This window comes from Larus michahellis, chromosome 6 (genome assembly GCF_964199755.1).
Source record: "Larus michahellis chromosome 6, bLarMic1.1, whole genome shotgun sequence".
NCBI lineage: Eukaryota > Metazoa > Chordata > Aves > Charadriiformes > Laridae > Larus > Larus michahellis.
The window spans coordinates 70,961,929-70,982,883 of NC_133901.1; the positions used below are offsets into that span (position 1 = coordinate 70,961,929).

Here is a 20,955-nt window from a genome sequence, read left to right on the forward strand (position 1 = left end):
AATTTTTGAACTTGGTTTCTTAAGGCAACAAGTCCTATTGGAGCTCCTGTCCCTGTCTTTTTTTTTAATCTATGAGAAGTTTCGTTTGATTTAATGGAGGTTTGTGATTTGATCTGGTAGAGGTTTGTGACTCTCCCAGGTATTAATTTCCTGCCAGCCTCATGAAAATAGGCAGCTATGGAAAGGTGGGCTCCAGCATTAGCATCTGTCTAGGGAAAAGGCTCCAGTATTGTATTATCCGTGGGTAGATTGTAGGGAATATTAGTGGGAGGAGAAGGGCAGGTGATACGAATTGCTGGAGTCCAGAGGTTTCAGTTGCATCTGTCCCTTCGTGGTGCAAGGGAGAAAGCCATCGGGCTTTTACTTGGTCCTCTCAGGTCGAAGGGAAAATTCATTTAGTATCTTTGCCTTATTCCTCATCCATTCAGCATTTGCTGCAAGAGCTACTAATTGCAGCCAGGCCGTATAAACTTAGTTGTGCTTTTCCATGTCTCCAAACATTCTCTATGAATTTTAGCCATTTAATTTCTGTGCCCGCAGTCCTTTCCGTTTGTATTGATGTATCTGACCTTCAGGGACTTCTCTCAACATAAACCTGCATCCAGCAGGTTGTTCCCATCAGCGAGCCAAAGTCACCAAACTCTCTGAGAAGAACCCACCTCAAGAAACTTCCTTCCAGCCGATCGATGTGATTGGCTTCCAGTTACAGCAGTTGAATCAATGGTCCTTCTGCCCAAGGAATCAAAGTACACAACTGCAAAAAAAAAAATCTTTGTTAGTGCATTAGGTGTGGCGTCACTTCTTTAGATAAAAATGTGTGGTTTATTTAGCCTAATTTTACTGACATATTTCATAACTTTTGATTTGCTTTCGCTTTTCCCCTCTTCCTTGCATGATTTAGTGGTCAGAAGAAGCGTGTGCAGCACATCTTACCCAGCGGGATGGATACCAGGCTGCTACTCAAGGACAGCTGAAAGATCAACTATATCAAGAAATTATCCATTACTTTGACAAGGGCAAGGTAAAAAGGGATGAAAAAAATACAAATACGTTTCATTGCTTTTCTCTCTAACTTACAAGTTGAATAGTAAACATGGTTTGCATCAAGTGACCTTCGGGGAGCTTTAAACTTGCTACGAGTTATTTGGAGTGCTTTATGTAAACGGTCCACCGGCTAGCGCTTAAAGATAATAATACTAAAAAAAAAAAAATAAAAAAAAATCAATGGTACATTTATAACTGCTGTGTTAAGGGTGCATATGATGCCACAGGGAAAATAAAAAAGCGATGCGTGTAATGTGGGGGACTGACTTTTTCCAGCAATTGCAATAGCGAATGCAGTCCTTCAGCTACCCTTGCTTTTTCTTGTGTACGCAAAATAATTCCCTCAGAGAATGGATGTCTGTGATTCGTATCATAAGAAGGCAGAAATATTCTCAGATGAAGATGTTTCGCTGCAGTTGCATCTTTTATTGCAAGATGAATTTGCATTTGGCATTGCGTGGTGGGAAGGGGAGAGGGCTGCTGTTACCTGTCCACAGAGGTGAGGGGGGTTCAACTTGGGAGATGTGGGGGTGTGCCAGTGTTTGGATATTTCATGCACAAAATGTTTAAATATAGAAGTAGAAACCTCTTTGCCTAATATTTCAGGAACGCGTACTTCGGTTTTTAAAAGCAATCCTTGTTGCATAAATGTAGTGCAAACAGAAATGTCATTTTCTCGTAGAACTAGAATACTTTCAAACCAGCTCATGTTTTCCAAGTAAGTTTTTAGCAGAATCAGATTAGTGTTTCGATATAAGCTTTGCTTAAAGGGTCAAATTTTATGCCTTATTTGAATGCGGTATTTAGAAGTTGTTAATAAATGATGGTAAAAACGTTGTAATTCCAGATTGAGATAGAGCCGGGCCACCTAAAGAGGCAGCGTGGGGCTTGTGTGGGTGCCTTGGAGCTTCTGCAGTGGGCAGCATTGGCTTCCACAGCACGTTCCTGCTACCCAAAAAGCTTTTACTAACCCTTTAACAGTGGGTAAGGAGAACCTTGTTAGAATTAGGGTCGTAGCCGCTTTAAAAGTATATTTTAATATTACATTCCTCTCTGGAAAGGAAAAGCCAGAAGTCGCTTGTTTTTATTTTGTTGTTTTACGTCTTTATGGCTTCACAGTTAGTCTTTTATGGTGCTAGTCCACAGGCGGTGGGAATTGTTCTTCTGAGCACCAGGCCAGGGTGTTTTAGCTGTAAATAAAAAGCTGCAGCGTCTTATAATCTATATTGAAAACAGTCTGTCTTCAAGTCGTACCCACCCATTTCTGCTGATAGCGCTAATGAGCTGTTTATATAAACAGCAGGCAAAATACCTGCTGCTCACTTTTCAGCCTGCGCCCCATTACCCAGCACGGCATCCGCGCTCGACTGTGGTTAGACTGAATAACCCTTCTGCATTTTTTCAGATTTTACAGCTAGAGAAGGCCCTGCCTGCTTTCAAAAGAAGCAGCGCTGAAAAGGCTGTGGTTTTCCCCTTTCCCTCATAGTTAGGTTAGACAACTGAATCTTCGTTATTTTAAAAATTCTTAGTGAACAGTGATATTGAAGGGGCCGCCGTGATCACTTATTCCTATTCCTTTGCATAACTCAAATCACAGGACTCCCGTGTGGCTTTTTCAGGTGTGTGAGGAGATAATTCATTTTCGAGCACTCTTTCCTAGTTACAGGTGTGTCTTCTCTCATTTTCTGATCGCTCCAGTCGGTGATAAATTTTCGTATTTTTCAATGAAAAGGAAAAAAAAAAAAAATATCAATATACCCTGAGAATATAAGCGTCTTACATGAATTTTCAAATGTCAGGAAGCTCAAAGTTGAGGTTTCCACCGCAGAATTAAGTTAATCCTCTCATTTGGGATGTTCTGAAGTTAGGTTAAATCAACTGCTTACATTTACCTATGCGGTTTGCAGATGTAGTCCAGCAGCTACTTTAACTGTGCCGTCCCATGATCAGTGACGCATCTGAAGCAGTATTTGCTGGGCATTTTTAGAAGGCTGTACCAATACACTAACCAATTTGTCTTTTTTTTTAACCATAATTACCCAGCTATGTCTCTTACAGAGCTCGGGAGTTTTGTTTTAAAGTTGATGTGAGACCGTGCCTCTTCCACTCCGGCCTGCCTGACGGGAGCGGTGGGCTTGAGAGGGGAGGTCAACACGGTTAGAAACATTATGTAGAAGAAATGGAGGAGATGGATTTCCTAAAAGGTGGCATTTTGTTTGAAAACTTTGGCGCTTTTTTTTCTTTTAAAGGATGGTGTAGTTCAGCCTCTCAAAAATCACGATCCCTTTGTCTTAGCAGAGTGATTTCCCAAGAGATAGGCACAGTGCACTTTTCAAGTGAAGACCAACCATGAGGCTTAATCCTTAAATATTAGCATTCATGGCGAGATTAATTTAGAATCCAGAATTCCACAGACTGGAATGGAGTGGACCTCTCGCTTCTAGACCAGAAGAGCCTGAGAAATTTGTAATTTAATAATGCGGAGTGTGGGCTTGCACTGAAAGCAGGAGTGTGGGCGTCTCATTTGGACTGAGAACAAAGTACTAGCCTTCACCGTGAATAGTCCTGTTGTCTGTAGTTCGATATCCATTTAAGATTCCTCATTTTGATTTTTATTTTTTAACATATTATTCTTAGGAAGCTTGCTTTTTTACTTACATTTGCCTTTTGGTCCTAAAACCAATCTCCTGTAGAGCTGACGTACACCTTTCACCTTTAGTGCGTTGGCATTTTCAGATACAACTTCTGCATTTTGCAGCTGTTCTACTTTATGGATTTGGTTCCTTATTAGTAATATTTTCATTACTCTTCTAAGCTCCTTGTTTCCAAAGTGAAATGTTGTTGCTTCCAGGTTTCCCTGGTTTTCTCTCCTAGATTATTATTCTTCGCTGTGTTGCACTTCCAAGTCTCATCTCCATCTCTCTTGGCTTTTGCCCTCGGAAGCCTTATCCTCACGCTTACCACGGCGGTCTCACCCATCCTTTGAACTGCTCTGAAGTGTTTGCTCTTTCTGTGTTTTGCCGAAGCTTTGTAATTTTCAACAAAGCCCTTAATCCGAGGGCTTTCCTGAAAATTGGGAGGTGAGAGTATCTCGGGATGAGAAGGAAAAATAGTGGTGGTAATAAAGTGATGAGGGAAGGGTGTGAAATTTTGCCGGTGTGAAGCCGTTGATGTTAGTCAGTGCTAATGAACTGCTGAAGCCAGGAATTACTCGGCGTCCTTGATGAAGATAAGATATCATCTTTAAACAGGCTTGACTGGCCTCTGGAGCCGTAAAGGAAGCAGCAGCGCTCTTATTCCTGCTCGGTAAAACGTACAAACCGCAACGTGTTTCACGTTTCCCGGTGGATGCCGCAGTCTATAAATCAGTACGCGTTTTCTGCTGCTCCTTCATAAATTGAAAGCGTTGGTCCCGGGGAGAAAATAAATAAATAAATGCATGCTGCTCATTTATTACTGCTCTTCCTTCCTCCCCACCCTCCCCCCAAAAAACCTTCTGCTGTTTTACTGGAGCCACAAACCACAAAATATTTGAAACTACCCAGTATGTATTTGAAGCTACCCAGCCATGCTTTGGCTTAAAATGTCTTTTTTCCGGCTCACGGGATGGTATCAAGTGGCTTTTTCTTCCATTTAACAAGATAGTGGTGAAATTCACCGGTTTGCCAAAAATCAGCGCGAGGCTCGTGTCCAGCTCATATCCCAGATCATAAGCCTGTCCTGAGAGCTGTGAAAGACGGAGACAGTCTTCAGAGAGCAAAGATACAGCGTTTGACCACGTTCCAAATGAATACGGCGAGTTGTTTTAAAGGGTTTCCAGCCATGGCTCTATCTTACACATCTTGAATGCAATACTAGCAATAGAGAAGTACTGTGTTTTAACATTTTATTTAAAATATTAAGCTTACGTGTTGGTTAATTAACACTATCTGAAATTTAAACAGCTTGGAATGTGCTTCATACATCAGAACATTGCACAATGATACTCTTATCCTAGATTATTTCATTTTTACTGACGGTTAACTCAGCGGGAGCTGAGAAATATCCTAAGATCCTCTTTTACTGCTATTGAAGAACCTCAAAAACTAAATTGGATGCTGCAGTTCTTTCTGGGCAGCAAGCGATCCAGCTTCAAAAATAAATTACATTGCTAGGTTTTCCCTAAAAGGATCTCCTTCTGCATCCTCAAAGTCTTTCCCATAACAATTTGCAGTTCGTGTCTACACAACTGAATTTAGACTATACACATTTTTCTTATGCCTTTGGTATAAAAGAAGTATTTTCCTTCCACTGTCGCCAGCCTCTCTCTCTGGTGCACTCTCCGGATAAATTGTTTCTCACATTAGTGAGTTGTACATCGTACAAATCCTGTGTAGTAGCTCCCCGTACGGCTCATTCCTCCAGAAGACCTGCCATGTCTTGGGCAAACCTGGGAAACCTTCCAAGGCAGGAAATCTGCGAGGCAGCAGATTGGGAGTTATTGACCTTCAAGAATATAGATTTAATTTATCAGGATCCTTTGCCACAGCCGTGCTGTCCTCACCTGAATAAATTTGCTCCGTAGTAAACAGAGAAAATTTTCGGAGGGTTTTGCAGGGGGTTTTAAACACACAGTTCCTATTTCTGTTACGACGTTGGAAAGACGACCGGTTTGGGTTTTGTTTTCGGGGCCGTTGCAGATGATGTGGTCCAGCTGCACAAACGGCCCGGGGATGAGCCGGGTGGTTAATGGACTCATGGACCTCCAGAGTTCAGGAAACTTGACATTTTACAGATTGAGTCTTATAGTACAAGTTCTTTGGAGGATTGAACCTTCGGTGGTTGAACCTTCAGAGGATTGAACCAGACAATTGGATTTCAAAACAGAGATGTTGGAGCGGAGAGGGGTTTTTAAGAGGTAGTAGCAACAAAAAGGTGATGATTTTCTCTTAGACAGATCCCTCCTCGGCTGGAGAGGGGCCAGGTTAGAGGCTGGCAAAAATTGAAAGAATCTTCTCCCGTGGTAATGCGCTTTTATCATGTATTTGCGGTATGATAGAAAAAGAGTAGTTCTATCTCTTACTTGTACCCGAAAGTGTTCCATTAAAAATAATGTGACAAAATATGAGCAGTATAACTTGTAAACTAACTTTTAAAGAATTTTTGAAGTAATTACAGTAATTTAAGCCAGAAACAAATGTTCATAATCATCTAGGTTTTTCCTGTTCATCCTCGCCTACAGATAGGATATTAGAATGGAAGAATGCTAGGGTTGTGCGATTACTGCATGTATGTTGGAGATATATCTATATCATAGTTAATTTGAGGATTCATTTTTTTAGGCTCTGAAACATTTATAAAATTCATTATTAATATTTATATTCAGGATCTAATGGGTTTGATCAGGCTGAGGAAGGGCAACAGAAATGCAGCTCTGGCATGTTTACAGTCTCAACTGACAAGGGTGGGAAGGGGAAAAAAAGTCAAACCCAAGATTTAATTCTGTTAAAGTCGTCATTTAACTGGTGGCAGTGCCGTGCTACCTGTAGGCATCGGTGTGTACGCAGTGCCTTCGACAGCACAGGCCTGGGATTAGAATCATAGAACTGTTTGGGTGGGAAGGGACCTTTAAACGCCATCTAGTCCAACCCCCCTGCCATGAGCAGGGACATCTTCAACCAGACCAGGTTGGTCAGAGCCATGTCCACCCTGGCCTGGAATGTTTCCAGGGATGGGGCATCAATCACCTCTCTGGGCAACCTGGGCCAGTGTTTCACCTCCCTCAGAGTAAAGAATTTCTTCCTTCTATCTGGTCTAAATCTACCCTCCTTTAGTTTAAAACCATTAGACCCTGTCCTATGGCAACAGGCCCTACTAAAAAGTCTGTCCCTGTCTTTCCTGGAGCCGCTTTAGGGACTGGAAGGGGCTGGAAGGTCTCCGCGGAGCCTTCTCTTCTCCAGGCTGAACCCCCCCAGCTCTCTCAGCCTGTCCTCCCAGCAGAGGGGCTCCAGCCCTCCCAGCATCTCCGTGACCTCCTCTGGCCCCGCTCCAACAGCTCCGTGTCCTTCTTGAAGTTTTGGTGGGCATTGCCGTGCTATGGATGACAGTGACAGTCCAGGACGGGTTTGCTGTGGTGTGACCCATGGGCTGTGACACCGTGATGGTTCTCACACTGAGCAATACCAACACGGTGCTTCAGCCCCCCTCAGCTCCTCTTCTCCCCTCCTCTCTCCCACCACTAATCCCAAATCCCCTTCCTCTTGACAGCCAGGTGTAATTGGTTTGCATTAAAGACCCTACAGCCTTAGCATCGAGCCGGTGCTTTTCGTTGGCAGACGTGCTTTGGAAACACGTCGCAATGTCTGTGCTTATCCGGGATTCAGGGGAAGAACTGAACGAGTTTGTTTACAATGTCGATGCAAATCTGAAATTACTTAGGCTTCCATTTATTTCCAATCTTGTTCAGCTCCAAAGCTGTTTGCCTGAGCTCGTCTATAAATATTTTCACAATGGAAAAGAGAGTAGAAGTGCTTCGGGTTTGGAGAGGGACTGGTTAAATCTGGAACACACAAACAGAGAACTGGGACAAGGAGGATTATGGTAACGCTGTTTTCTTTGAAATGAAAATGTGCAGAAGAAGAAAAAGAAAATGGCAGTCAAAATGAAGAAAGGTTCAGTGATTTTGAAAGGTTTCACTTGCTGAGTTACCAAACAACTGAATTTTAGTTCAGTTTCTATAAATTGGTAGCATATTGCTCTTCTGAGTCAAAATTAACTCAGCCTAGAGTGTGAAAATGTCCTGCGTTTTCTGCAAATAGGCCTTTACTATTAAACTCATGTTAATTTCTGTGTAGAAATAAAAACATGCTCTGTATCATTATTCTAGTTTAGATACATAATATGGATAAAACCGTTCTGATCCTTCCATTTGCAAAAATTGCCTTGCTGAGTGTAGAAACTGCCTTGTGATTTCCTGCAGACGTGATCCCTCATTATGGTGATTGTAATTAGTCTCTCCGATGTGTTTTTCATCTTCAAGGCACTTTACAAACATGAGGTAACTCATGTTCATTCCAGTCCTCTTCCCTAGATAAACAATATTATGAGCCTTGTAGAAATGAGAAAAATCAAGAGAAAGAGTTGAACATCATGTGGAGATGAGAGGAGAAGTTAATGTAGGTACCAAGCTCTCCCCCTTGAGAGCGTCCGTCGCCTTTTTGTCTTGAAGTAGGTCACCGCTCAGTCTCTGTTTGCCCAAGCGTCTGCCCATTTGTTTTCTTTAGGACTCAAAAGCTCCTTTTCTGTTGCTCAGTGTAGTTTCTGGCCCATCTTTTCTCTTACTTCGCTCCCTTACTTTGAGATGATGTGGCTGCCCCATCCCTGGAGGGGTCCAAGGCCAGGTTGGACGGGGCTTTGCGCAACCTGGGCTGGTGGGAGGTGTCCCTGTCCAGGGCAGGGGATTTGGAACTAGATGGTCTTTAAGGTCCCTTCCAACCATTCTATGATTCAAACTCTCTGTCCTTTCTCCCTGCAGTCTCTTGTAACTATTTTTGCTTTTGCAGCTCCTCATCTCCACCATCAGCTGCTCCCGCCTCTTCAGGCTGCTGCTTTCCATCCCTTCCCTCTCTGTCTGCCAGGACAATCTTTCAGTCCATCCTTGGGTTTGAAAATTGAAAATAGGCCCCTCATTTCCAGGGAGAAGCACAAATGGAGAGCAAACTGATGGGACCCAAGCCACATCTTGCTTTTGTGGCATTGGCATGATATGCGTGCGGGAGGCTTACTGAGTGTTCAGCCTGGCTGGGCTCCAAATTGCCAATTCCTAGGGAAAAAAAGAAGATATTCCAAGTCCCGGTCCGGTGTTTGTGCCACTAAGTCACAGGTAGCTGTGCTCTGCCCAACTCCTCAGCCAGTGCTGGCAGCAGTTTTGGTCATACTGACAGTTGTATGAACCATTAATGTTTTGCTCTTCTTTGTATTTTAGCATCTAGAACTAGGGATTTTCCTGAAAGTCTTTATTTTTTCCCAAGTTTTCCTGATATATGAAGAAATGTGATTTCAACTTGCAGATCAATAGACAAAACTCACCCAACATTGATTTTGGCCTTTGAGTGGTGGGATTTCGTTAGTGTGTTTTGGGGGACTTCTGGTTTTCGGGGGGCTTTGGGGGGGTAAAATATTTTGTATTGTACACAGTGCGTTAAAGCAGATGGGACTGGGGGTCTGTGTGGGATGGAACCAGGAATGGATTGTGTGCATGAGGGTTTCCCCAGGAGTGCTGTTCCTCTCCTTTCTCCCCATCGTCCAGCTCCCACCATCTTTGGAAGCTGTGGTGCTTCATCTAAAACTCTTTGTTCCCAAAGGCGAATGTCTTCAGGGAGTGGTGGGGAAACGTCTGTTCAGCCTTTTTGGTCAACCCTCCTTCATCCGACTGCTCGTTGCAGCTGCAGCCGTCTCCGTGCTTCACCGGGGCTGGGAACATGTGGCCTCATGCTGAGAGGAGAATTAGGTGGCGTGGACAGGGGTTTTAAATTTAAGATGAAGGATAATACGAAAAAAACAGATTCATAACTCATTTTAAATCTTATTTTTTTAACAAAATGAGGTCAGCAGTGCCAGCCAAATTTCAGCAGCAGAGAGAGATCATCAAGTTTGATCTTAGATAGCCTGGTGTGCTAATTTAAGCATCTTTTTGGGTTTGAGTGGTTCTTTGTATTTAAAGTAGAAAAAAATTTAAAATACACATTTGAAAACGTTCTTGCTGCTCCTCGTTAAGATTGTTGGCTTCTGAAGAGCTGAAGGATATTGTTAAATTTCCTTGGGTCAGTAGAGACGGCTGCCGAATTTCATGGTTGAAGAACAAGAGAGGAAAGAGAACCAATGGAAATACAATGAATATTGGTTCAAAACAATATCTGCAAATTGCCTGTCCTGTCTAATATAGATTAGAGATATTAGAAGGAGAGAGAGGTGATTATGGACTGTAATCAATCAACAACATTTATCCAAAGTCCTGGGTTCTGGGTTTCTTCGTGGGCAGGCCGTGTTTACCCATTGTTGGATATCTAGTTGGGCTAGCAGGAATCATTTTATTTCTGAAGCAATTTGATCATTTTACTTGATTTGCATCAGATAGAGACATGTGGGTAACGCTGCCGCGGCTATTTGGCACATCAGATGCACAGGGTTTTCAGGCGTGTGACACAATGTATTTTCTTGTGTTTTATTAAGATTTATTTTATTCCCATGTTGTTGTTTAACCAAGGTATGTGACTCAGGTTTTTTGTTGTTGTTTTGTGGTTCTTTTTTTTTCCAACAGATGTGGGAAGAGGCCATCGCCTTGGGTAAAGAACTTGCAGAACAGTATGAAAATGAAATGTTTGATTATGAACAACTCAGTGAACTGCTGGTAGGTTTTTTTAATGACGTGGGCACTGCAACATTTTTTTTCAGAATTTAATTTTGAACCTTTAAAAATTATATTGAAAATCTCGCTTTTGACAGTAAAATGCAGAAATAGATGCCCACTTTGGCTTTGCTGGACGAATGTTGATTAACTGGCTACCACTGGAGTGTCTGAAAAAGATTGAATTTTTTTTTTTTTTTTAGCTGAAAGAAAAATATTTCGGTAACGTTAAGCTGATTTATTTGGGGTATAAAAGGAAATTTGGAATTTAAATATAAATGGGAACATGAAAAAAATCCCCATTCTCTCTCAAGTGTCTTTCCATATTCACGTTTCTTTTTTTAGGTATGAATAATCCCCAGGCATTCATGTCTAGAGTCAGTTATTTTTGCCCTGACGTTACCCGCTGATTATGCCGGCACCATTTGTTTTTTCTCCTGCTCTTCTCGAAAGAGATAAATGGCAGCTGTCACTGTCCCTCCTAACTGCTCAACCAGTTTCACAGCAGCTGGGACATGAGTCCAGTTTGCTTCTGAAAATTCCCGACTTTCAGGTTTTTGATGCATTTTGCCTTCGCGCTCACCAGAGTAGATCATCCGGAATGTCTTTGAATTGTTTATCTGCTTGTCCCACGCTGTCTGAGCTGGGCGTTCATACGGTGTCATTGCACCTTCTCCCTCCGCTGACACCAGCCCTCAGTTTGAGGATGGCTTGGAGCCATCTCCCCTCAAGCACCTCCATCCCCATCTCCCCAGAATCTCCTTTTTTGGGGAGGAAAGAATAAAGGTAAATACCCACTCGTCTCAATTTTTTGGTTTCTTCACTCCCTTACATGTTCTTCTTTGGTTTGTCCGTGGTTCTGTCCTCCAGCTCTCCACAGCTGAACGAACATCCCTTTTTGAAGTTCCTCTTCCTGCGGCATTTTAACTGGTATCAGTGCCAGGCTGATTGTATTCATTGCCCTAACTGGTCTGGAGCCTGGTTTCCCGTTGATTTGGACAGCAGGAGGTATGGGATGTACACGCAGAGCGTGTCTCAGGTGGTGTGGTGTGCCAGAAGAGTCCCCCTCGGCCGGCTGCCTGCGCCACTGCCTTCAGTACAGGATATTCTTCATTTCAATATAAAAGGAATCTGGTAGAGATTGTTCCTCAGCTAGAAATGATTCTCATGTGTCAGATACAATTATTCACCAGTGGGTAGCTGCTTTCCGAGTCCCTCATTTTTAATTTTCCATCTCCTTTATGCTTGCAACACGGGAACATGAACAGCTTTGTCATGGAAACAACCACTGTTCTCCTATCATAGTGTATCCATTTTTGGAGCAGAAGTCTGAATTTGAACTTTGTACATTGTAGCTGATGGCCAATAATACCGAGTTATGTATTTTTCACTGTTTTTCTTGCACAGCAAATACGTCATTGTTGCATTAATTCCAGGCAGTGGTATAAACCAGGCATGGTTCATATGCGTATGGAAATGCAAGTTCTCCCTCTTCTAATAGGGGAAACGCAAAACTTGCAATTCTTAGGTCAAACAACTGAGTTTATCTGCTCTTTATTTATCAGACAGGAGAAATTGAGAGAGATGTCACAAAAATTATTACTGACGCGCATTGGGCATTCACCCCTCACAAGGCAAAGATCAAAATTCGCACTCCCGTGTGAGTCGGGTCTGGCGCACCCCATCGGCTTTTCTTCTTGCTGCTGCTGAGCGACAGTAGCGTGCTAGCTCGTCTTTTTTTCCCCCTTAAATTTTAAAGTTTAAAAGTTTTTATTTCTTTCTGTTCTCCCTATTGTCTCTTTTGTTCAAGCAGTATTAAATATTAGACTCTAAGACAATTCACAGATGACAAAATAGTTTTGCTACAGGTGAATTGAGAAATGTACAGCAGACCTGGGTCTTTGTAGTCTTCTCGCCATTTACTGTTATCTATCGTAGGGGAGCAGTAATAAACCTCCGCTCAAATCAGAATTCATTCTCTTACAGAAAGTAATAGACTAAAAATAAGTTAATGAACAGATCATCTGAAGCCGCACTTTTGTTATTATTTCATCATTTGAGATAAAGAAGGATTCCGCTTTGAAAGCAGATGGCATCTGACATGCGTGTATTTATTCCAAAAGTTATATTTTTCTGCAGTTCTCAACTGCGTGCTTCCCATATGCAAATAAATAGTTGCAAATGTGGAAAAAAAGTAGTAGAAAAATGCAATGAAATGTAACAGCCACAAACCGAGAAGTCAGCCCTATCGAGGGGAGCTGGCTTTAGCGGTACGGGCTCCATCGTTCCCGTGTTTCGGCATCGGCAGTGCCACAACTGGGAATTCGGGCTGCCTTGAAAGTTCTTGACCTTCACCAAAATTGAGAGACTGAATGCAGAACAGTCAGGTTCACCAAGATAAGCACAAAAACAATGGCTACAGAATATTTCAAAAATGCTAGCACATATCTGATGGAAAGGTGAAGAAAAAGGGGCGAACGAAACACGTTCATCTTTAAGTTAGAGATACAATAGAAGAGATCTAGAGTTTAAGTATAAGGTATCTCCTCAAAGTTTAGGTGATTAAAGTTCTTCTTATTTATTTTGCAGCGAAAGCAAGCCCAGTTCTATGAAAACATTGTGAAAGTGATAAGACCAAAACCAGACTACTTCGCTGTTGGATATTACGGCCAGGGATTTCCAACATTCATAAGGGTAAGCGTCCCCCTTTTTCCTTCCACAGACATCAGCAAGGTTTCTTGCCTTGGAAATTTCCCTCGGTTGTAGAGAAAGTACATTATTGTATGTCAGTGTGTTATTTACAGTCTGCCTGATGTTGATGGTTGGCTTTTAGCTGTATAAAACAAACATTGTTTTTTCCTTCCCAGTTTCGAATATTGAATGGTTGAATTTTAGTAGAGAAGCTTTTTCTTCAAACATGTCCAATCCTTTGTACTTCTTCAGGTTATCACCAGAAATGAAGACGTACCACCCAGTCCATAAATCAGGGCAATAACCACCACCATCTGAAATGGTGACATTTTTGCCTGACAGGTAGATATAGATATAGATATATGAGTATGGTAGAGAAGCCTTTTGTATGTGACCATGTTTTCGTGTGAGTATCCTTTCCACCGTAGTCCCTAAAATGAAGCGGAATATCAGAGATGTGTGTGATACCTTTAAAAGCAATCTTTTACCATTGATTTTCATGAGTTGGGTGTCAATTTAAAACATATGTCGTTCGGTTGATGCCGGTAACGTATGTCAAATGACGTTTTAGATTTTTTCCACTGATGTGAGGATTGTTACGGAGTTGAATGAGTGGCTGAAGAACGGTGGGGATTTGACACATCTGAGTTGTATCTGTATCGTGATTCTCTGGACTCTGGCACTTGCCAGTTGGTGACATGGAAATAACACGTTGCTGTACGGCTGCTGCGCTGCTCCTGTCTGTCTTAAGAGATGAGGATTTTCAGTTTGGAAAGAGTCTCTCTCCAACCCCCTGTGGAAGAGTTACAGTAGATTAAGGTGGTTCAAGAGACAGAAGAATAAAATTATTACTATTATTCTCAGATTATTCTCTAAATCCGGGAGACTCCAAGAAATTTAGTCTCAGGCCAGGGGCTGGTAGTAGGTTTCCTCCTGGAAATACTCATTTAGGAGATGAATTCCTGGCTATAACCCAGTAATTCCATGTTAACTATCTCAGATTATACCATAATAAATACCAGGAGCAAGCCTAAACCTATGCTGAAGCCCAGCTCACTGGATAATCCAGTGAATGCTGGTTAAACTGGTTTTCTCGGGTTACTTGTGGTCAGCTGGTCTTACGTGATGTGTTAAAAGTGCTTGTAAAATATGTATTTATGGTGAATTGTAAAGAAACAAACATACGGTGGTTTCAGGCAAGAGTTGTCTTGGAGTGACCATCCCTCATAGAAATCTAACGATCAGAAACTTGACAAGTATTTGGAGCAGGAGGGAAAGGCTTCCAAAAATCCAAAAAAAACACTCAGGTGTTTGTTTGGACAAAGCCTCCTTTTCCACCAACAAACTAAAGAAATTGAAGTTCTTGAATCATCCCAAGTAGAAAACGTGCGTGGCTTTTCGTACACCCTGGGATGCTGCATTACAGGCGTACTTGTACCATTTGTGCCTCCTCAGAAGCACATCAAATTATCAGTTCTCTGCCACTGAAAGGAATAAATCTGACCCCAGATGGTTCCTGCCAGGCTAAAAGTGTATTTTTGCAGCATCCTCTGTGTGCAGACCCTCAAAAACTGGGAGATGAGCTCTCGTATGTTGTCCCACTGCTTGGTCTCCAAATTATGGCTGGACAGCCTGTGCCAGAGAGACTCTGAGCGGGACCATCGGTACCTTGAGCTGCCCCAAAGCTTGAGCAATGCAGTTCTGCAAACTGGCAGAGCCATATGTTGGTGACAGACGCAACGACATGATGCTGTACAAGCGACCGTGCGTGTCAAAATACCAACTCTAAAGAGATGCGATGCGGAAAAGCTAAGAATTGTTCTGGTGTTTGAAATACATGTAATGTAATGTAGGGTAATGGCCATGCAACGGCTTTTATCAAGCGTCAAACAGCAAAAAGTGTTTGCGTTACATTAAGTAAAAAAGCCTTAGTAAGATTTTTTTTGAAGTGCTTATTAATTATTTCTTAAGTTTTACCAGGCAAAAAGTATTTAATATCCATTAAGAAGGAGTCACTGTTAAGATTGACAAACCCATTTCTCTACAAAATGATTAAATGAATATTTTATGATATTCTCATAGGGAAGACCATGCCCTATCAGGAACCTTCAAAATGATGAATGCATGATAAAGGCACTGCCGGCTTTGCAGAGGGGATTGGGGCTGACAGTTGTCATGAAATTTTGTCACACGTACCGTCACTCTCAACAGAGTGCATATTTATCTCCGGGGAATGTCGGGAATAGCCAGCCATCCAGAGCTGCTCTGCAGAGAGGGGCTGCCCCGGGCCGGTGCGGGGGGTGGCCGTGGGTCAGCCTGGCTCCAGCTCAGCCACCTGGAGACACCCACAAATGCAGGGAGCACAACGCCGCCTTCCCGTTAAGCTCCCAGTTAAACTGGGTAGTCGAGGGGATACAAGGCAGAAGAGCGTTAGTCTGATGGAGTAATGTTGAGCTGCTTTTTCTCTTCACGACTGAATGGGGGGGTTTTTTGGTAAGCGCGGGAAAACACTTAACCGCACTTTACAAAAGCCTCAAAGTTTGTAATAAGCGAGCCATAAAAACTCTGAAAAATAGGCTATTGAGTGCCTTGCTGACTGAGAAAATCCTCAATACAAGCTTTTTCTTCCGTTGCAATTTTTCCTGTGAATTACAGGTCTATATACATGAATTATAGGTATATATACACTTCTTAGGTTTCTGCCCTTTTTTCTTTTTTTTTTTTTTCCCAAACAGAGAGTATCCTTTCATCTGCTGCGCATTTCAAAAGGCACCAGTGCAGAACTAAACCCAACTGAGCAAATGTAAACTTTTCCAATTTCCTACCCCTAGTCATAACACCCTTTTCCTAAGAAGTGCTGTATAATTTTTTCACCAAGTGTTCATTTTGAGATGAGTGACGAGGTTAAACTTGTTCAGATGCAAGTGTTACGTTCGTATCAAACCTTCCTTTAATATGTTTGATCAGGTAAAAATACGCAAGTCATCTTTTACAATTTTCTTTAGAATTTGATGTGCTTGTTCAGTATACAGATGGGCTGTATAAAATGTATCTTCATTTTCTTAATCGTTAAAAGAAATCAATCCTGAGAAATACAATATACTTCATTTAAAAGTTATGCTTTGTGCAGACAACTGTACAACGGCAAAAAACTAATAGCCTAATATGAAGTCTAGGGAGTATCAGTCTTTCTGAAAGAGTCCGTGGTTTTGGTCCTTCCTCCTAAAATGGGCATCGTTTTCTCTTTGTGCTTTTCTCTGCTACTCTTGCTTGCGCCCATCAGTGCCTTTTAATGAATGTTTGCGTATCAAAAGCCTAATTCTATTTATTTACATCCATTCCACCATTAGCGGTGGAAGGTGGATGAGAGGAATTATAGAGAGAGATCTTGGATTTGATATAGGACATAATTTTTCTTAATACATTTTCAGTGGGCACCTATTTTATAGATCCTTGAAATCATGTATTTGGATCCCGTTGAATTTAGTGTGGTTGATAGATACGCCTACGGGTAAGCGCATACTTAACGATCTCAGTACTGAATGGGAGATAAGGAAATCCATTTGGGCTTTATTGAATTGGCTTGAAATATTTGTAAACTATTGATTATATCATAGTGTGAAGAATGTAAAATTTCTCACTTTAACGGCATTGGAGTCAACACTTCCGAGATCCCAGTTTGTTACTGAGGGTGCGGGTATTAGGTTTTCACCTCCCTATTTGTTTCCAGAACAAAGTCTTCATTTATCGAGGAAAGGAGTATGAACGCCGGGAAGACTTTGAAGCAAGGTTATTGACTCAGTTTCCAAACGCAGAAAAGATGAAAACAACGTCTCCACCGGGCGATGACATTAAAAACTCCTCGGGCCAGTGTATCCTTCGGTTGCAGAGCGGCTCCTGCAGCTGCACAGGTTGAGGATTTATGGCCAACACGAGCAGGAGGCTGTTGCACTTCTGCCTTTATGGGTGTAATACGTGAATTTTGTTGTTCTGTCCTTCCTTCGCGTTCCCTTTGAGCTGCCTGTTCTGCGTGATTGAAATTCGCTTTTCAGTTCTTAACCCCTGAATTCAGATATTCAGTGCTTTACTGTAAAGCCAAAACTGGATTTACCGTCTAAATTTCACAGGCCAGTGTCAGAACAAATCGTGAGGTGAGTTTGGGGTGCTTTTGCAATTTTATCAGTCTCCTTTACAACGTGTAAACTAGTTCCTGTTGTTGTATAACAAATCTCTACACAGCCAAAGAGGGTAGTAATTGGGAGGACATTCCGTGGCTATTCTTAGTATTAGCAGAGATTCCATCCAGCCCACTGGAAAACAGGGATCCCAGAAGCATTTTATATTTACGCGTAAACTTTTTTTCTAGTTGTAGAGTTTAGCAGCAGTTCCTAAACAGATGGTATTTGATTTTGATTGTGCTTTTCCTTCTTTGCAGTTTCTATAGGGTGAATGAAGTCCAACGGTTTGAGTATTCACGCCCTGTTCGTAAAGGAGAGAAAAACCCGGACAACGAATTTGCGGTAAAACAAAAAAAAAGAAAATAGAGTACTTTTAGGGTTTGCTTCTTTATTCCCCTTCATTTTGAGAATCTGAATCATTATGTTTTGGTTGTTGAAAAATAAATCTTAAGTTTAAATGTGATTATTTTTCATAGAAATTCAGTTAAACCAATCTACCATGTTCTGGTTTATACCAGTAGAAAAAATGCACAAAGTTGTATTTATTTTGTTAAAAAACAACTTCTTTGAGAAAGAAGTTTGAAATAGTTATACCTGAAAAGATAGATGTCTCTTGGCAATACCTGTCTTGTCACGAAGATTCTAGTCAGGCATCTTAAAAATCTTTTTGCAGCAGTACCGTGTTTTTTACCTTTTTTTTTTTTTTTTTTTTTTTTACTAAACCATATGTTTCATGTAATGGTCAATAAAACTCCCTTTGAGCACAGCTTGTATTCATCAAAGCGTTTACAACAGGTTACATCAAGTTGATTCCCTTTTTTTTTTTTTATAGACACCATTTTGTTCACAGGGGTTCTAGTGGGTGCAGTTAGTAGTAAAGTAGTGGTAGTAATTAAAGTAATAAATTAATGCATCATTTCTTGAGTGAAGAAGTTGGGTTTCCATGTAGTAGCAGGCTCTAATTAATCAATGTGCCAATAAATAGTGAGTATCTGTTTTCCCACGGCTAAGAGTGGGTATTCATTCAGAGACTCCTTCAGTGCCTTTGGCTTCTCGCGGTGACTGTTATATCAAAAATTGCTGATTTGCTCATCTACGTGGGTTCAGCTGAGGAGGCAGGAAACCCTCTTTTTCTAAAAAAAAAAAGTGCTAGAGAGAGCTACAGTTTCCAATATGTTTTGAGTATAGGTAAAAAAATGCAGGTATATCTACATCACTTTGACAGCTCTTCCTCTGTTAACGGAGGATGGAATAAACAAAATGAGATCAAGAGGGTTTTGGCATTGGTTAGGAACCACCGCACAGGTGTGAAGGCAGAGATGTTAAATCACGTATCCTTAAATTCAAACCCGTGAGGAGATGGTACAACGAAGCCATTGCTGTTCACAGCTCAGGTGAAATCGCAGGATCACGAATGCAGATCGGGAGCTGCAGGTCAGGATAGGACCTTGGGAGGGCTCGGGTCCAACCCTGTCCCCGGCAGGGCCAGCTGTGGGCTCAGACCCAGCTGCTGGGGGCTTTCTCCCCGCGGGTCTTGACACCTCTGAGGAAGTGGGTGGAACCACCTCCCCAGGAACCCGTCCCTTGGCGCCTCCACTCTCCCACAGGAAAAGTTTTCCCTAGAGCAAGATGTTGTGGTTTTGTGGAGGATGGTCCTTAAAAGCTCTCATGGGAAAAACAACAGTCCGGTAAAATCGGTGGATCTTTCGCATGGTGTTCTCCTTCGCTACGGGAGCAGCTGCTCTCTACTAAATCACGTAGCACATTGAAATCTGCGCCACTCCATCATCTCCCCAAGCAGATACCGTTTAAAATCTCCCCCGGCTTCGTAACGTCTGCGGTTCCTTTTCCTCATGCTAATGTTCGAAGGCTTTGCTTAAGATAAAAGCTATCAATCTGATAACGGGATGTTTATCTTATATTTGCAGAATATGTGGATTGAGAGAACCATCTATGTGACAGCGTATAAATTACCGGGGATTCTGAGGTGGTTTGAAGTCAAATCGGTTTTCATGGTAAGATCAATTTGGCTTTATTGGGATTGCAGAAAAGACCGGGGCTCTTCTACAGCCAGGGAGCGTTTATATTTCTGTATGACACTGTGTCAGTTCTGTGACCAAGCAATCAATGGCATCCTCAGACGAGGGAACGTGCTTGCTGGGAATGCTGATTATTGACTGAGGGTGACTCACAGAACGCTTTTCCACCCCTGAGAGAGGGAAACGCGGGCTGACTCTTCCAGGCCTTTAGGGCAAGGGCCGATCAAGTGCTTGAAGTACTTTTATAAAGTATTTCTGGCTTTCAGGAGGTCAGCCATTGCAGCCTGTGGCACCAGCCTACAATGAAGAGGGCCCCGAGGTGGTGTAGGGGAACCCTGCCACATCAGGTTGAATTTTGGATAAGAGGATTTTGGTGTTTTGAATGTAATTGATTCAAAATATAAATATAAATGGAATGCATTGTGTGCGTCCGCATCTCTTCTGTACTTATCATTTGTGATTAAAGGTTGTTTTTGTTTCTTCTCCATAGTTTGCTAAAATATACCCTAGCAACCTCCCAGAGTAACTCCAAATTACGCATTTCTCTGTTCTGCCATTTAGACTGTTTAGATAAGACATATCCATTAAACGCCTTTAAGATTAAATTATTCTTACGCAGCTGTAATTTTTAAGTAGCAATAAAAACATTGTTACTGCGGTTTTTAAATCTCTCTTGTGAGGCTTATTTTTAAAGGAAAAGAACAATTTGCATATGATTAATTAAAACCTTTTTCATTGCTCCATTGAGGTTATGTTGGACAGTTGTATTTAGATGAACAGAAGTAATGCAGAAAATTACTATGGTATCTATAGTAACAGAATATGAATGTGATGTCTGACAGTAACAGGCAGCTGAATAAAGCACATTGAATTTTTAATGAATTTTTTATTTTCAATATAATCCTGATAGAGAAGATTGTATTTATCTTCATGATTGCAAAAAGTGGTGTTTATAAAAGCTGGCGAATCTGATGAAAGTCTCTTTTCCTCACGAGTTAAGAGCACAGCCTGACAGGCTGCTTTATGCAGGCAATTTGTATACACGCACCTTTAACGCCGTGCTTGTCATCGAAAGGTGCGTAAATCCTGGGAGAGTGCTTTCATAAGCTTTTTGTAAGCTTATAGGATTATATTAGTCACGTAGCTGAAAAACGATACCAGAATGGAACTTAATAATATGTGGGAAGACGGCACCGGGTAACTTTTGACCTAGCTCTGCCATCGTTACTACAAAATTGGTATTGACTTTCTTCAAGATTCCTGTCAGCTAAAATGCTGGAAGCGCGATCATGAGGTTTACATCCCTGTAATGCTAAATTTTGATTATGGATACAGATATTATTGATGTTTTACTAAACGCGATGAATTAAAGTAGCTCTGCACATCCCATGTTTTATTGATGGCACTAGAATATCTTTAAAGGAAGAGGTGAGATGATATCAACTCAGTGCTGAGAGAGAAATGAGTAATTTAATAAATGTGGTGTATTATGTTACGTAACCCACAGGAACACGCATAATTTCCTTAAATCTGTTTGCTTTTTAAATTCCTTCTGAGCACTTTTACCTAAACCTTTTCAATCTGTTCGTTATCTGCAAGGAATATGTTGTGCACATTC

The 20,955-nt window shown here is 41.7% G+C and overlaps 1 protein-coding gene across 2 annotated transcripts in view; it reads left to right on the forward strand.

Annotated features, from left to right (window-relative positions):
* Positions 1-20,955, forward strand: part of DOCK1 (dedicator of cytokinesis 1) — a 324,129-nt gene that overhangs the window by 263,898 nt on the left and 39,276 nt on the right. For both annotated transcript variants that reach the window (XM_074593014.1, XM_074593017.1), the window contains exons 38-44: positions 902-1,021; positions 10,343-10,432; positions 13,019-13,123; positions 16,851-16,992; positions 17,193-17,271; positions 17,556-17,640; positions 19,227-19,313. In XM_074593014.1, the coding sequence (XP_074449115.1) occupies positions 902-1,021; positions 10,343-10,432; positions 13,019-13,123; positions 16,851-16,992; positions 17,193-17,271; positions 17,556-17,640; positions 19,227-19,313 (708 nt within the window). The remainder of the gene's footprint in view (positions 1-901; positions 1,022-10,342; positions 10,433-13,018; positions 13,124-16,850; positions 16,993-17,192; positions 17,272-17,555; positions 17,641-19,226; positions 19,314-20,955) is intronic.